Genomic DNA, 18,301 nt, shown 5'->3' with positions numbered 1-18,301 from the left:
ATCTTTGGATGAAAAAATTATAAGGTTAAAATAATATTAGTGCTTTAGGATTAAGTGGCCTCCCTAGGGTTGAGTAATCTCCCTAGGGTTGAGTGGTATCCACTGGTTTATAATATTTAAGCCAATGATTAAAAAACGATCTAAGGAATTAATTTAAAGACTAAAAACTTGATAGCAAAAGGAGACAAATACTATTAATAGTATTCTAACCCAGCTCTATATATATCATAATGCAGATGGCACTCATCAAATTAATTATGATTTCAAGCAATTAATCATAAAAAATTCGGTGCTTGAATAGTTTACAACCACCGCTAACAAGCTCATTCAATACGTTTAATTATTTCGTCGGAAGAGAGTCTATTAACAAACAATCTACAGCTTGCAACGACAGCTAAGCCAGCGAACCACCAGTCAAATCAATGAATACTGAACGGTGACTTCCCCAATTTACTGCCAAATCCAGTTTTCCAAACATTGTTTCCATAACAAAGACCAAGCAACGTAGACCTGCTACACAGGCCGGTGGAAGTGACTCTCACACAACTTTGAAAACCAAATTTAAGATGATCAACCACCTCCTTCAATATTCGATCAATACAGAGAATTGACTTGACCACAGTCAATAACGCCTTAATTAATTAAAAACAATCTGAGTCACAGGAACCGACATTATCAGTCTCCTCCCAAAACTACACATATATCTAATTACACTATTTGAATGCTTCAACATGCATACCGAGTCACACGAGGATAAAAAGCATATTCCTTTCATAGTTATAGACCTGCTACTGTTGATCGTTGAACAATTATTAGACATTCTTGCAAAAGTGATGTGGGATAAAATACCAATTTTTCAAACAAAATCAGTACGAAATGCTAAAAAAAAAAACAGCAGAGGTTATGATGAGTTACATACAGAATCGAAAAGAGGAAAACTTTGGTACCCGATAAGATAGTGTAAATGAACAAGGGCAAGGGCAGCCGACGGAAACCATATTCACCTGTAGAAGAGAAAAGGAGAGAAATCATTAATTAAAATTGGCACCTTCCCGATAATTGCAAGTACTAGTGCAATAAATCTTTTTTTTATTTCTAGTATATGACATTGTGGACATTACAAGTATGACTCAAACAGATCAGCACGTTACCTAACCACAGGATTCTACAGAAGCTTATACCTGTCACGTCATTAGAGAAGACTTGAGATTCTGCAGCCTTCCCATAAACAGTTAAAAATTTTCAAAGTAGACGCTGAACAAGTCTAAGAAAGAACATCAAATGAAAAAGAGAAAATTAATTGTGTGGAAATGTTGGGTCTGCAGACCAAAATGCCAACCATGGGAATTCTAGGGCAACATCCACATTGACGAATTAACTAATTAGCTCATTGTTAAGTTTCAGTTTTACATTCTTTTCTATATCAACCTAAGCTTTAGGCAAAGCAACAAATCAATGAATAAGCTTCGATAAATGGTACTAGGGGAAGTTACTTTTGAAAGGTCCCTAAACATAATCTAGAATAGATATTTTAAGTGGTCTAAAACTTCACTAAAGACAATGGGAGAAGATACATAACGATCCCCAACCTAGCCCATGAAGCCTATTTATTAAGGCCAAGTGAATATAAGACCCACAATACAATATGTGAAAGAACACTAAAATCCTAACTAACAAGGACTGCCCCCCACGGGCAAGGCTGAGAAGTTTCAGGTGAACTTCACTATGAACCCAGATTATGGTTATTCCAACAACAAAACCATCAAAAGCACATCAGCCACTGCCCGTGCAGGAAGGTGGGCCAACATAGACAGCACAACAAAAGATGACAGCCTGCTACCCACCATAATCAATGATGGATTGAAGCCAAGAATGGTAAACCCACATCAATGAGCACCTAGCATCAAGGACCTGATTCCATTGAAATCTGATCCGCCCACCAATATGCAACTGGGCAGCAAGGAACACTGCCGGACAACTGAATGGGAAGCTCCAAATGAAGCCTGGTCAATAATGAATAGTGTTTGTATTAGCGGCCGTTACGTCAGCCATAGCGGCCGCTACAACTGGTTTACTATGATACCGCTACGCCGTACCATCTAGAGTGGGATTTAGCAGAGTGGGGTTCGTAACAGTCACTTTAATGGCAATAGGCCTACTAAAGCGGGCACTATAAAGCGGGGTCGAAGCAGGTACTATGGGTCAAAAAGCTAGCAAACAGTTCAAAATGTCATATCAGGTTGGGTCTTGAAGTTAAGGAAAAGGATCGAAACATGTTAAATAGATTAGTATTTTGTCTTTTTAACGCGCTAAATCATAACATTTTAAAGTTAGTCTTACAGATAATGATATTAGATATATATAGGTTTGCAATATTTGAAAAAAGTAATGGATAGTTGTCTTTTCTTCAAAAAAATGTGTATTTTCCATAAGAAATATAGACATATTAAGTAGTTTTTTGTGAAACCCCCTATGGCATCCGCTATCCACTTTCCGCTATGAAAATCTCCAATGCTAAGCTCCGATGCTAAGCGCCCGCTATCCACTATTTACAATCTTGGTAATGAAATGAGAGAGAGCTGGTGGAGGGAAAACTAAGTGCAGGAAGAAGGGAAACAACAACGTATAAACCTACTAATGAGGTACCCACGAGGAGGGCAGACAAACATCAGGGGACAAGGAGGAAGGAAACAGAATGTATAGGTGGAGAGGATGCTGGAGATCAACTTTCCCTCCTCGACCTGCTTGAAATTAACCAGCGAAGGAGAGTGCACTTCAGCAAGAATGGTTTCTAAAATCCTTCAGAAAACAGGTTACAAGAAGAGGGACAATTTCGTCCTAACATTCTGCCTAAATTTAATTATAACAGTACCATAAGACAAGGTTTAAAGTGCCGCCCCGTGCCATACGTACCGTGCCACCAGGGGGGGTCTCGGACCCCCCTCCGTGCCGAGGTACAGACCTGTGTATCGTGCGAGACAGAGTGACATGCAGATTCGTGCCACAGCACTGTGCCATGCCGGCACACTTTTTTTTTTTTTGGCCTTTTTTCTTTTTGTTTTTGTTCTTTGGGATACCAAAAAGCATCCTACACCCCCCAATGACATTGCAAATTAAAGATCTACTTGTTAGATAAGTCAAAAAAATTATAATTTAATTTTTTCATTTATCAATATATGTGCAAATTTTTAATTTATATATCCGATCCATATCGTAGATAAAGGTGTCCAAAATATCCGATATCCCATACCCGACCCGGACCCTATCCGGACCCGAACCGGATCCGAACCGGACCCGATAAAAAATGAATAGTATACGGATAAAAAAAATTACCCATTGAAGTTTCGGGTATGGGTCCGAATATTTTATACCCATACCCGATTTAGACCCGACCCGAACCTAACTTTTAAATGGATAGGGTCCGGAATAGTTTTCAAATCCGGATCCGGACCCGGACCCGATGAAATATCCGATAGTAAATAAAAAAAAAAAACTTTTGAAGTTGAAGGATCAATTTTAATATGACTTATAGATGATGAGTCACTACGTATTTTCATCCTAATGAAACCCTAGCCGTCTCTTTTACTCATTACTTTTTTCTAATTTTTTTACTCTTTGTTTTCTACTTCTTTTTTTTCATTTCATTTCCGCCAATAATATTTGATTGTCATCATCATCATCAGTGTCATCATCATCATCAGCGATAATATTTCTTTTGAATGAATTTTATTGGATGGTACAACTTATTAGAATGCGAGTTTTTTTTATGGTGGGCTTTATAGTTTGTCTATTGACTATTTAATAAAGTTTATAAAAAAAATATATTTATACGGATATCCGTACCCGATCTAAACCCGATCCATATCCGGTCTTGAACGGGTAATATACGGGTAGTCACTATCCAGACCCGCTCAAATAGACCCGATGGGTATATTAGTAACTTTAGTACCCAGATCCGGACCCGACCCGAAGTTAAATGGGTAGGGTATATATATTTTTTTTATAACCATTTCTTTTTAGGGTATGGGTACAGTATATTAATTACCCAGACCCGACCCGGTCCACGGACATCTTTAATCGTAGAGGGCGACGCCCCTCGCACACCCTTTGGATGCCAGTGGCGGCTGCAGGCTTGGGCCTATCTACTGAAGCCCTCCGCTTCCACCACAAATATCCATTCTTTTACAAATTATTTTATCAAAATTAGTCACACCGTGAAATTTTTGGCGAATTAATGGAACAAAATCGAACTCAGTAAATAAATTTTGAGGCACATCAAACATAAAAATTTATTTTTGCATTAGAAGATTAAAAATATTGATAAAATTAAAAACTAAATTAAGTCAATTGATACTTTAATTTATTTAATTTATTCGTTATATAATTATTGCTTAATTTTTTTGATAGATCTAATAATTTTCGAAAAAATTAATTAAAAAATAATTTTATAAAAGAAAAACTGTAATATGGTCAAAAGTTATTTTGAAAGATTTCTTTGCATTTTTTAAATTCTAACCTGCAAAAATTTTTATTCTACATCCGGTGTAGTTATACTTTACATGCCAAAAAAAACTTACAAATATATTAATTGATGAGTATACTAAGTTATACATAACAAATATTCATAATTATTTGATTAAATCTTTCAAAATAATATTATAAAAGCTTATAGAAACCAAAAAAACTAAAATAGGTCCGCGCTAAAGCGTGCCAGTAGGAGGTCATACGTATCCATCGGCACGCAAACATACCATGTGTCGGCACGGAAGCGTGCCGGTGTCGTACCGTGCCAGGCAAACAGCTGCACGCCCCCGTGTCACGACACTTTAAACCTTGCAATAAGGTATATTCTGTCAACTTCAGAAAAACATGGCCACTTCATGAAAACATGGCTATTAATATATGGAACTCATCAGTACAATTTGTTAAAAGAATCTCCATAGTATTGTTTTTTTTTTCCTTCGTGACAAGTGTGATATTGCCATTGCCGGATTGAGACACATACAAACATTGCATGGAAAAGCACAATTTTCCTAAATAAAACATTGAAATACTTAATTAGATAATGATGACATAAAGAAATATTATTATGGTCATGCTGACAACTCTTAAACCTCTGAAATCATTTTTTCTGATTCTTGGTATAGGTCCACAATTTATTCAAATATATCTGGTACCAAAAACAGCCAAAACAACAAACTACTAGAATAGCAATACTGCATAAGACCAAAATCACCCATTAATACCAAATAAATAAATTTGAGAGGAATTCCATCGATATCCAAAAGCAAATAAGCATTAATGTTTTCATCTCAATATAATCAACTATTACAAACCTGGAACTCATCAGTTACTCAGCTTTAAGGCGCTTTTCAGCCTCCTCCAACTCCTTAATATCCCTGTGATACTTGCAAATGCGGTAAATGCACCTGTTCGTGCAATACAAAAACAATGACTTTTAAGAATGATAGCGGCAGAAGAGCTGCATACCAACTTGCAGGAATATATTATTGTTACCAATAAAGAAGGCATGCTAAGACACAGAGGATGACATTCCTTTGAGCTTTGAACATCTGCAGAGAAAAAGATTTAAATTTATAGTTTTTAAAATATGAAGGAAAGAAACAGCATTATCACGTGATAGATAGATTAAATCAATAATACTCATTATCTAGGAGCTTTACCACACCTAGTATACTGCATGAGAATTGTTGGATGTATCACCCTAGAAAAGATACCAACGAGTACTATCTAAACAAGTAGCTCTAATCCTCTCCCAATAACACTCAAATCAGTTATTTAAATTCCACCCAAATCATCTATTTTACCCACCTTCTAGGCCCTTTGTGCAAGATCCAAAATCAGTAGAACCAACACAACATATAAGCTACATGACAAATTTCAATTGCCAACGCGCATTCCTATTCATCAATATAAGGATTCCAAGTACTCATATGCATTCGCATAGGAAAAAGCAGAGTGCTAAGTTGCTCTCATTCGTCATCATACTTAATTAGGTGGTCCGCTTAAGCTTCATCACAGTGCCAAGGTGGTTTGTGGGATTCGTTAAGATTGCATGGCTGCTTTGGGCTACACTATAATATCTCCATATCTGACGCAAGTACAATTAGCATTTGGCATATTGACAACTTCACATCCACAATTTTATACTTACGGCATTTAAATTGCTTGGTACACTAATCATCAAATTGTTTTGCAGCTTCTACCAAGAACAAAGAGGTCATTGTTCTCTTTAAAATAATAAAGTGTCATTTATTAATAGTTCTAAAACATTCGAAGGTGAAGTTATGCAATAACAAACACAATATCATGCAAGATTACCTAAAAGTAAAGGAGCTTGTAGGAAAGGATTTGTATAATACCTAACTAGCACACTAGTAATACCAACTTGATAAAACATAACCACATACCAAATTGCTTAAATTAACAAACTAAATTCCAGACATCATGTACTATGAGCCTTCCAAACATATGTAAATGCGGGACTCTTAGCTTGTGAATTATAGTAGCATTCGCCAGGAATATAATCTTCTGATTACCATAAGGTAATTCAAGGAGATGGTAAAAGAATAAGCTACCTACCTATCTTTCCGACAAGATAGGGCTGAAAGCAAATGTTTATTGCTATTTCAGTTTATTTGCACTCACCTAAAGAATTTAATGGCGAAGACTACCAAAATGATCAAAAAAATTATGACAAGTACAGGGGAGAAAGAATAAAAGGAGAGATACTATAACACTAATGAAAAGAAACGAACAAAAAACTTGTAAAGAAAAAGTCCAGATTCATTGTATAGACATTTGTTCAATTCAACCAATTGTTCCTTTAGAATCTAACAAGATGAAGTTCTTGAACTGTCCCAGAAGCCTCGACCAAGATCATTCATATTGAAACAGAGAAAAATGAGGTCAACAGAAAATGAACAACACATCAGTCCCAGTATTTCCAATCAACAGGAAAAAATATATTTGCTAGAACTTGGGATAGCACAATCCGCCATTACTTGGGACTTCAAGCCGATTAGGTCTGGCTGGAACTTCTAGAGAAGTGCAATGTGAGTAGAGTTAATTGAGAAAGCACTAAACGTTTCTTTATGTTAAAGAGAATTTCACCACGTGTTTATTCTTTATATGGCCGTTATATAGAGTACATACATGTAAATTAGGACTTTTAAACATGGACCACCTATTTGACTCCATATATACTTGCTTTCTCTGTAAATGATATGGAGTCCCATCATGCCCCACATATAGAAGCTCCTTTAATTTCAGAAATATGGTTTAGTTTATAGATGAGAAAGTTCCTCAAAAATTGAAAATATATAACAAATATTTGGGGAAATTTGAAACTTTAACAACAGTTTTACCAATCAAAGTCAACTACTGAATCTCTAAATATGTATGCTTGTTCAATATTTAAGCATCAAACTAACCATAAATATCCAAGTTATTGAAAATACCAAAAGAAAAACCAAGTGGTCACTATAAATCTATAATGTACTAGGAAAGCATAAAAAGCTTGGTATGATTTAAAACGTTAGCAATAGGCTCATTGATGTCCAATGATTAAGCTTACCTAAAAAGTTATCTCAAATTTTAGGCCTTAAGAAGTGTACTAGCTTTTTCCCATTTAACTTGATATTGTAAAAACAGCACATAAAATAAAAGGATAATGTCATACAACTCTCTATAAAGAGCTGCCCTCCCAAATTTATCCCTAAGTTTAAATTGTCAGATTTATCACTCCAAAAGTTCTAAGTGATGCAAAATGCCCCTCTACTTTGTTGTCATTATTATTTGAACTAGTGAACCTGTGAAATAATCCTTCTGCCATTGCAAATTTGTCCCTCCAAAAAGCCATCTCCTTCTTCCTCTATCTCTCATCTCTATGGGGAGTCTGCCATATCCAACACCAGTGCCACTGCCACCAACGATGCCGCCGCACCCGGCAAGATCGAGAAGGTGCCGGGGGACAGTACGAAGCGCCTTGGCCCCAGCAATCGTAGAGAGCGCCATCGTCATTAGCAACAGCGACGAAGAGGCGAAGGATCGGAGATCGCCCGATCAAACTTTGTCACCGTCAAGGCACCCGATCTCGTCATCAACGCGAGGATCTACCAACTCCGTCGTCACCATCGTCATCATCCTCCTCGGCGGCGGCAGCACATATCAGAGCAGTCATCGGATCGAGCAATGAGAGCACGAGGGCGATGCTCGAGGCCAAAGATCGCAAGGTTGACACCCTCTACAACCACGTTGCCAAGATCAGGGATGGCGATGGCATCGGCGTCCGCGTCAGACATTGAGGCGTCAAGTCGTCAATGGTGACACGGTAGGTGGGTTTGTAATTGGGAATTATAAATAAGGGGTAAAAAAGTCTTTTTACTTTTAAACTAACTAGTGTTAAACATTTGACCCATGGTTAGCCACAACTTTCTAAGAGAGCTCAAAAGTATTTTGGCAAACAACAGAAGTTTTGATAAATGTGATAACTTAAATTTTGTATAGATAAATTTGGAGAGGCATCTTTTACAGGGAGCTATATGAAATTATCCCAAAAATAAATAGAGAGATTGCATAATAAATTATCAATTACTACAAAAAACAAGTGCAAAACTATATGTTCCAACTCATTGCAATTATCATATACTCCACAACTTAAACTATTTAGAGTCATATCCTCTACCAAGTTAAGAGCCATCACGTTTTTCATCAACTGCTTTAATCAAAAACCTTTTGCAATCTTCTTTACCAGTCATACATATGTCCTGCTTTGACCCTCTATAAAAGCCACCTAAACAGTGCCAATACATTTGTTCTTAATCTCCAAAGAATTCCTAACAAGTACGGACTAGAATAGCCTCACAATATAATACCTTCGATAAAACTAGTCACATATTCAGCACTACAATTTCTCTACTTATTTAGTAGCAAAAGACTATGATCCTGTTGAGAGGATTTGGGATCAATTCCTTCTCAAAATCATTTTTGGAGTGTTTGATCGACGATCGGAGTTGTTAGTGTTCTAGAGTATTACAAGATGCTAGAAACCAAATTTCATGAAATTTCAATGCATGCTGCTCGCCTATCAAGCTCTCTCAAATTGGACCATTTTAATGGTTGATTGGATGGAGTTGCTAGTTAATTGTTAAATATTATTCAAGTTAAGTCAAAATTTTGTTAGAAAATACTTTTTGATCTCTTCATCAAAAATGACGACTCACGACTTCCATTCCAATAGAGACCTTTCACGCTAAGGCTTTTAAGCTATTCAATTTACATCGCTCATTTTTCTCTTTGCTAGAGGCATATGTAAAAGGTATCAAAATTTCATGATTTTTGGTTTCAAGAAAGTTTACATGCTCTAGATTATTTCCAAAAGCATCAATCATCATTTTTATCACACTAACATTGAATTTGAGAAGGATTCGAAACCAAATCCTCTCAAAAGGATCCTAGTCTCACTCTTTGTAATATCAATATATTGCATCATACCAATATCCACTATTTTGACTAAGCAAGGCAAGCTTTACATTCCTCGCCAAAAAATGTTCATTTCAACTCAAGAAATATAAGATAGTGACATCAAGGAACAGTCTTAGACATTGTACAACATAGTATCATGCAAACAAGCAATTTATAATGTTTGATCATAAAACACAAAAAAAATTTCGGAGGTCAAAGTATTTGTACCAAACTCAAATTTCATATATCAATAAGTTAATGTACCTTTTTTACTAGATATAGTTTTTGAACAGATAAATTTCAAGTACAAACTACTTTGTAGAGCAACCTTCAAATGAAAGAGACACCATACTTATATACTGTACAAGTTAGTACCAACTACAAAATACAACATTACAGCAGTATCTAGTCATTTCATCTCACAAGCCTCAACAATTTGAAAATTCATAGTAGAATGAACCATGATATATGTCACGACCACAGCATTTTATCTAGTTTAGCATTCATATAGCTAACTGCGCCTAACAGTAATTGAAGGGTGAAATAGGGAAAAGTGAAAATAGGTTTTTTTTATTATTGTTGTCTTTATATGGTATAAATTGCATTTGAATGAATCAAGGGCCTTAAAGCCTAGAAATATATAGTTCTTTGTTGCAGGAAATCATTAAGGAAAGACTCCTTCCGTATCTAACTCCACTTTTTTCTTCATCCCTAAGCTCTCTCACTTTGGAGGTTAAAGTGCCAACCTACTAACTTTGATACAGCACAATCAAATAATATAGGCATTGTATCAATGGCTAAAGGCATCCCTGATATTGTTTGGGTCAAGAATAATCTATTTTTGCTTATTTCTAGAAGAGGTACAATTATTGGAATAAGCAAGAACTAGACAAATTTTATGTTTAGCCAGGAACTAGGTTATTCCGAGTGGTAAGAAAAATAACATTTGGATGGCTAGGCCAAAATAGTGAGAGTAGCACAATATAGGTACTTTTACTAATTAGCATCAAATTACTCATTAAATAATAGTTTCATAAGTTATTAATTAATCTACATAATGTTAAGGCAATAATAAATAAATAAGCACATGAACTAGTTGAATAGTTAATTTAACTATAAATAAGAAGTCAATAAGTTATTAGTTATATTACTTAGTTAATTAGTCAAGTAATTATATAATAAGTTAATTGGTTAACTGGGCAAACATTAATAGATAATTATTAGCATTATTTATTGGATAAACATATTAACTTAATTACTTCATTAGCTATCAACTATGAACAATAAGTTAATTACTTAATTGGTTAGTAGCTACTTACGAGTGAGTAATTTGATAAGTTAACTAGTTAATTATTTAGCTAATTAGCAAGGTATGCTACTTAGTTGTTCTAGAGGCGAAAAGAGTACAGAACATTGGTTTCAGATGGTAGGGTAGAACGACTGTCCTCTCCTCCTAACAGGTTATTTCAGAATAACTCATTAATAGGAGAACTATAAATCTAAGGGGTGTACCCCATTGTCCCTGCCTTATCCCTGAACCAAATAGGTTCAAAGGAGATGTCAGGAGAGACCACATAGTTGGACTGACAAATTTAGTTGGCAGTAAAAAACAATTGTAGAAATGCTTTAGCAAAGAGGGAAAAACTTTCTCCAACATATGATAGGAATTAATCATTGTAATGGATTGCAGTTACTACTGAGTATTTGCTTCATAGACAAAATGCACGAACAGCTAGTTGTATCTTCAGACCGTCATGGTTGGAAAAGGCAAATATACGAGATGTCAACAATAGTTAAATGCTATCATCTTTTTCCATGGGAGGGGGGGAAACAAATCTGTCTAATTCCTCTTAAAGAAAAGAAGTCCCCAACAGAGTGTTTTAATTCAGAATTCATTTCTGCGCCAAAATTTGGTCAAATTCACATCACTTTCTCCCGACAAATTTCACACCGTCTATACCACAAAACTCACCCTTCCCCTCCCAAGATATTCATCAAATTCTGCTATAGATCGAATCAACAGGCTTAAATCATGTCACAACTTGAATTCGAAGCCCTTCTACAACCAATGCCCACACACAAACACCCCCCGAAAGATCGAATTCTTAACAATCCATACCTCAACCCAAACATAATATCATAGAAAAAAAAATGAGAAAAAAGGGAAAAGAAGCCACTAGTTAAAGGCCCTCTTACCGATTTCTCGTACCGAATCCTCTCCTCGGCGGTGCAGATCTCCGAGGTGCACATCAACCGGTGCTCGTTCTTCCAATACAAATCTACACCAACAGAGATCAAAACCCACCAAGAATCACGATTCGATCGCGGGGAAGGGGAGGAAGAGGGAGGGGGCGAAACCCTAACCTAGAAGCTGGAACGCGACGAAGGGGAGGATCCCGGAGGCGGGTTGAAGCACGAGGGCGATGAGGGCGACGAGGCGGGACTTCACCGCCTCCGCCGCGACCACGTACGACAGGATCACCCACTGCAACGCCATTGTTGCGCTCTCTCGAGCTTTTTCTCTCTCCTCTCTCTCTCTAGAATGGGACGGTTGGAGAAGGCGACCAGTTGTTATTATAGTTTGTCCCTCGGTTCGTTTCTTAGTCGGCAAGGGATTCGGGCGACTTTCGAAGGACGAGAGTGAGAGAGAAGAGAGAAAAAGGGTGAGGGAGAAAGGGTAATGGGTCTGCTGCATTGCCGGTGAAAGTACCACCTCCCTTCTATACTTCTACCTTGGGGTGTAATGTGGGCCGTGCCGGGCCACTTTTTTCGGGCCAAATCGGGCTAGGGTCTGGCCCGGTCCGGCCCGGATTTAATTTCAGGCCGGGCCGTGCCGGACTCAATTTTTCTATCCTTGGCCCGGCACGGCCCATTGACCCGGAAGGCACAGGTCGTGCCGGGCCGTGCTTCGAGCCGGCCTACAAAGTATTTATTTTTTAAATTTTTTTAAAAAATTTAGTATGAAATTTAAAAATATAAACAATAAATATTTTTATTTAAATTAATATTTTGATTAAAATATTAAAAAATTATAAAAATAATTATACTAAAGTAAATATTTAATTTTTTTAAAAAAAAATAAATTTGTATTATTTATAAAAAAAAAAAAAGAAAAATGTTATAGACTTTTGGTCCAAAAGTCTTTGGTCCATTGGACCAAAAGTCCTCCTCCCAAGATCTGCCTCAACAGACCTTGGGAGGAGAGTTTCTGGGGAAGAGGGCCGAGCTTAGACCCCATGGCCCAAGGCAATTGCCTTGGGCCATGGGGTGCGGGCCGGGCTGGCCCGGCTGGCACGGCCCAAGCCGGCCATGTCGTGCCGGGCCGCCCGCCTACCCTCGACCCGGTACGGCCCAGGCCCGATTCGGCCCGTCGGACTCCAAAATGGTGGCNGCACAGGTGCTACAGTATTCGTGCCGTGCTGTGACCCGGCCCGAGGCCGTGCCAGGCCGGGCGGCCCACGTGCCGCCCTGCCCGCTTTACATCCCTACTTCTACCGAATTTTGGAGAGCATGAAATGTAAATTTACGGAGTCAATTTTGAAAGGAGAAAATTATCTATAAATTTTACTCTCCATTTATTAAAAAATTACAAAAAAAAAATTATCTATAATTACTTTTTTTAAAAAAAATTATATTTTACCTTCCTAAAATTTTAGAAATATTTTCATAGGTATGACGTTAGTGGAGAGAAAAAAAAAAACCAAATTACCCTTATTTCTTATATAAAGAAAAAATAATTTTTAATATATTTCTGTCATTTAAAAATTATTTTCGCTATAAATTATAAGAAATGGACGAAATAGTGATGGAACCCTGACGGAGGAAGGCTAAATACAACAACTTAAAACGTTGAGTGATAAAATGTAGGTTTTTACAAGTTAGGAAAAAAAGTAAAAAAAAGAGGATATTTATAAGAGTTTTCTATAATTTACTCAAAATTATATAATTTTTTAAATCTATAATATTGAAAATAATCTTGACGAAAGGGGACTAAATACAACAATTTAAAATGCTGAGGGAGTAAAGACCCAACCACCGTCCACAATGCTGTAGTTGGATTAAAGGCCTAGCCACTGCCCACAATGTTATAACCAGCGGATTAAGAGTTTTAGCCGACTCACAAGTAACACGCGATGTGAGACTCGTCGCCCTATTATATCTTATATATATAGGACTAACTGGGGTCTCATATTCTCCCCCTCTTTAAGCCCTAACATTCTTGTCAGACTCATACGCACAAGTACCAAATGATATGAGATCTTCTTTTTAAACCCTGACGTTCTCACCAGACTCAGACTCACAAGTATCAAGGGATGTGACGCTCGTCTCACTAGACTTAACTGACCATGTGGGGGAACTGTGCTCTATCCACAACAGTCATCAGTATGAAAATCTTGCTCTTGCTACTGTATAACCTAGTTCAGCCGAGAGTCATCTCACGCGTCCGCCGAAACCCATTTCACACTTTCGATTGGTAATTGGCTCTAATACCAACTCTAATGCCCCCACTTCCGCGAGGGGTTATCGATCCTAGAGCTACTCTAGCTCTAGTACGCTTAACCCTCTTAACCTCTTGGGCCTAGCCACCATCCACAATACTATAGTCGTGTTAAGAAATTTAATCTTATTATATCTTATATATAAGACTATCTGGAGTCTCACAAAATGAGTATGATAAAACTAATATCTATAAACTCCAATGAAAACCCATGCCCTTTTGTCCACGTGGTAATATTAGCTTAATTTTGTGGCGATATTAGCTTAATTTTGTGCTTTTGTGGGACCTACCTGTCATACTAAATTACCTCCTTAAATGCCGCTCGCTCGCCTAGATGCCTCTCTGACTCCTGATGTGTCCTCCCTAGACAGAAAATTGGGCCAAGTTCATTGTCGATCCTTCTTCCCGTCGCACCTTTTTTGTTAGCAACGCTTCGTTCCTACCAACTAATCCCCTCTGGTTGCAAAAATGGTTCGGATTCATTCTCTGCGCTCTCTTCGACTCCTCAGATATTTGTATTTGTTGAATCCGAAAGGTCATTTTACATTGAATGCGATTTTTTGGCCTATATAATATGCCTCTATAAAATTTTTATTTGCGACAAAAAAAAATCTCTATTTCTCTACCGGTGCTATTTTCTTCTCCGACTTGGTTTCCACCTTTCATTTTTGTTTGAATTTCAATTTGGCTACTTATTATTTTTTTAAAAAAAATACTGAAGATTTCGTTAACGACAAGCTATTACTACTTCAAACCAGTGAAGTTCTACAAAAGCAAAAAAAAAGAGGAGGACCGAGGATAAAGGTAATGAATCTAGCTCTTTTAACGAAGTAGTGATGGAGATTCTTTACAAAGCCAGTTCTTTAATACAACACACTAGTTAGGTCCCTTTACTACAACAGAAGGAAACCCTTGAGAGAAGGGTTACTTTCAAACCTTGCTCCTTAGTGGTATCAGAACATACTAGAAGTAGACATGTTTTTGATGTGGCATAACTTTCAATTTTGGGGCAATAAGAATATTTTCTTTTGATCTAATACTTGGATTGGAGTAACCCTCTAAAAATTGCTTCTGCTGCTACCTTCAATAAAGCCCTTTGGGACTAAAATGGTTGGAAGTGCAACGTGATAATTAGAGGACTGGATGATATCTTTGCGGCAGACAAAGCCTTAGTTCAGAGCCTTAAAGACATGCTAGACAATGAATGTGCTGATTGCGAGTTGGGCTCGGTCAAATGGAAGTGGTCGATTAATCTATATTTCTCGATAAAATCTCTCTACATTTCCTCTCCGACAGAGGTCTATGCGACCCTCTACATCCTCATGTGTGGAAACTACAGATTCTAAGGAAGGTCAAAATTTTTGTTTGGTTATTGCTTAGGAAAAGGCTCCTTACAGTAGAAAATCTCATCAAACGGTGATGGACAGGGGAACCCTTATGTGTACTCTGCTTAGCTGGAATGGAAAACTGCAACCACGTGTTCTCTAGATGCATTTCACCTTGGATTCCTACTGGCAAGCTCTAGCAACATCGTCCTTGTAGCCCTAGATGCATAGGATGTGCGAGGGCTCAAGGAGACTCTAGCCAAACTAAGTAATATTGAGGGGCAGAAAAAAGTCCTCACTAGGCTGGCCCTCAGTTACCTAGTGGATGGTATGGCTTAAAATAAACAACATCATCTTGAGAAGTAAAAGCTCCAACTCGATACTGGTCCTAGCTAGCATGTTTTCTCTTATGGAGTCTTGGTCTAAAGCTAGTAGTGGTTATAAGAAGAGTAAAAGAGCATGCCCTCTTGGGTTGAATTGATGAAAAAATATAGTACAAGATATAGGTCTACTATAGTAATAATACAACTGCGATCACACACCATATAATCCTACTCTATATATGATAATAATATACAATATCTTAATATACCATAAAATAATAAATATATCGTAACATATCATAATATATTAAATATATCATAACATCCTTTTGCAAGCTAAGCATCCACTGGCCGGTGCAAAGATTGAGCTGCAATACCGAAAACCAAGAAGGTGACAAAGGCTTTGTGAAAATATCAACAAGTTGCTTATCAAAAGAGATGTAAACCAATTCTAAATCATCAGACTGGAATTTTTCTTACAAGAACTGATGGTCAAGCTCAATGTGCTTCGTTCGAATATGGAGAACATGATTGATAGCAAGATAGGTTGTGCTGAGATTATCACAATAAATGCCGAATGGAGCATCATAAGAACACACCAAGGTCACGAAGTAAACGTCGGATCCATACTATCTCAGCAAGCGCGTAAACCACAGCACGATACTCCGCTTCAGAACAGGAACGAGAAATAGTGAGTTGTTTCTTAGCAGACCAGAAGATAAGATTGGGCCCTAAAAATATACAACACCCGAAAGTAGAACGACGTGTATCTGGACAACTAGCCCAATCAACATCAGCAAATCCCACAAGAGAAGGATTGACGCAATAGGAGATAGGAATGGCATAAGACATCATCCCAAATATAACGTAGAATGTGCTTGACTGATTGCATATGTGGTTCACGAGGTGCATATAAATACTAGAAAGTAGAGTTGATGGCATACGAGATATCTGGTTTTGTAAAGGTGAGGTACTGAGAGCACCAATGATCTAACAATAAATATAGGGATCCTCAAGAGGGCGCCTCTCATAAGAAGAGAGACGAGAAGTCAGAGAGAGAGGACTAGAAACAGGCTGATTATCAAGAAAGCCACGTCACTGAAATAGTTGATGCACATATTTATGTTGAGTCAGATGAAGATCAGAAGACGAACAATTAACCTCAATGCCCAAGAAATAATGTAGCGGCCCGAGATCCTTCATAACAAATTCTCATTGTAAGATGACAATAAGAGCCTTTAAAAGAGAGAAGGAGATTCCGGTGACAATAACATCAGCAACATATAATAGAAAAAAGAGTGTTAGAAAGAAAATGACAAACAAACATCGAGAGATCAGCAATACTGCCAACAAAACTAATTTCAGAAAGAAAAGAAGTAAACCACTGAAATCAAACCCGAGGTGTCTGTTTGAGAGCATAGATTGCTTTTTGAAGACGGCACACATTATGAGGAAGAGAGGGATGCATAAAGACAGGCAGTTGTTTCACATAAACTTCTTCAGAGAGAGTTTTATGAGAAAAGGCATTTTTCATATCAAGTTGTTAAAGAGACCACCCAGTGGAGAAAGCTACTGAAAGAACAGTACGAATAGTGGTCGACTTGACAACCGGAGAAAAGATCTCATCAAAATTAATACCTTATTGTTGTTTGTAACCATAAACCACGAGCTGAGCCTTGAGACGCTCAAGAGAATCATCCACCTTCTGCTTGACTTTATATGCCCACTTGCAGCCAATAAGATTAACGAATGAGAGAAAAGGAATAAGTCCTAAGTAGCATAGTCAGTAACGCATCAAATGTTTCAGCCATGGCAGCATACCAACCTACATCCTGAGAAGCTTCATGAAAAGAGGAAGGCTCAGCAGGAAGAATAGAACACGCACAAACGAGGAAGGAGGTAGACTCGGCTGAACCCTTAGTCATGGATCGGTTGAGCACAGAGTGTGTTCTAGCAGGCAACGGAGGCTCAGAAGGAAAAGAAAATGATACTATAGCAGGCTGAGGGAAAGGTTGACGATCAGAGGTGGAAGGTGGCAGATTAGTAGGGGAAGGTGAAACAGCAGTAGGCTGACTGGTGTGTCGCCTAGTATAGACCCGGAGTTCAGTTTGACCAGCAGTAGCGGCATTATTCTTAGTATGAACATGTGGGGCGTCATGATTCAAAATGAAAGGAAAAATTGATATTGCTCACACGGTGAAGTAGGTGTATATGAACCAACGTCGGTAGAGAGGCGTGTGAAGGAGAAGATAGAGATTGCATCAATAGTAAATGGACTTTCATTGAACATGGGAGGATTAGAAAGAAAATTTTAATACATTTGAAAGATTAAAATAGAGGAGGAAGGAGAAGAAGAGAATCTAGAAAGATAAGAGTGCGGAAAAATATATTCAATAAAACTAACATGGCGAGAAAAAAAAAGTTTTATCAGTGCTTGGATAGAGACAACGAAAACCTTTATATTTGTCAGAAAGTCCAAGAAGACACAAGGAAGTGAACAGGGAGAGAGCTTGTGAGCTGCAATATCCTGAATATCGGGATGACACAAACATCCAAATACTCTAATAAGTTGCAAGTCAAATGAAACACAACCATGCAGAATGTCATATGGCGATCGTCCCTTCAAAACAGTAAGAGAAGGAATTCGATTCACAAGAAAGATGATAGTT

At 37.6% G+C, this 18,301-nt stretch overlaps 1 protein-coding gene across 4 annotated transcripts; it reads right to left on the bottom strand.

The window, feature by feature from the left end:
• On the bottom strand, positions 418-12,165 carry LOC109721729. Of its 4 annotated transcripts, XR_002219280.1 has the most exons (6): positions 11,851-12,165; positions 11,683-11,765; positions 5,518-5,573; positions 5,337-5,429; positions 948-1,004; positions 418-791 (listed from the first exon to the last, which is right to left on the bottom strand). XR_002219280.1 is itself a non-coding variant. In XM_020249502.1 (5 exons), exons 1-4 carry the CDS (start codon positions 11,981-11,983, stop codon positions 5,351-5,353), a joined length of 351 nt encoding a protein of 116 aa, XP_020105091.1. In that variant the 5' UTR covers positions 11,984-12,165; the 3' UTR covers positions 418-1,004; positions 5,337-5,350. The 4 variants fall into 4 exon arrangements, 3 of the variants coding, with proteins under 3 accessions (XP_020105091.1, XP_020105101.1, XP_020105083.1); XM_020249502.1 differs by having other exon boundaries at positions 418-1,004; XM_020249512.1 differs by lacking the exons at positions 418-791; positions 948-1,004 and adding an exon at positions 5,035-5,216.

The sequence above is a fragment of the Ananas comosus genome, linkage group 1 (assembly GCF_001540865.1).
Source record: "Ananas comosus cultivar F153 linkage group 1, ASM154086v1, whole genome shotgun sequence".
NCBI classification, from domain to species: Eukaryota; Viridiplantae; Streptophyta; class Magnoliopsida; order Poales; family Bromeliaceae; genus Ananas; species Ananas comosus.
Note: the sequence above shows the minus strand (reverse complement) of the source record. Positions and strands in the feature narration are given on the sequence as shown.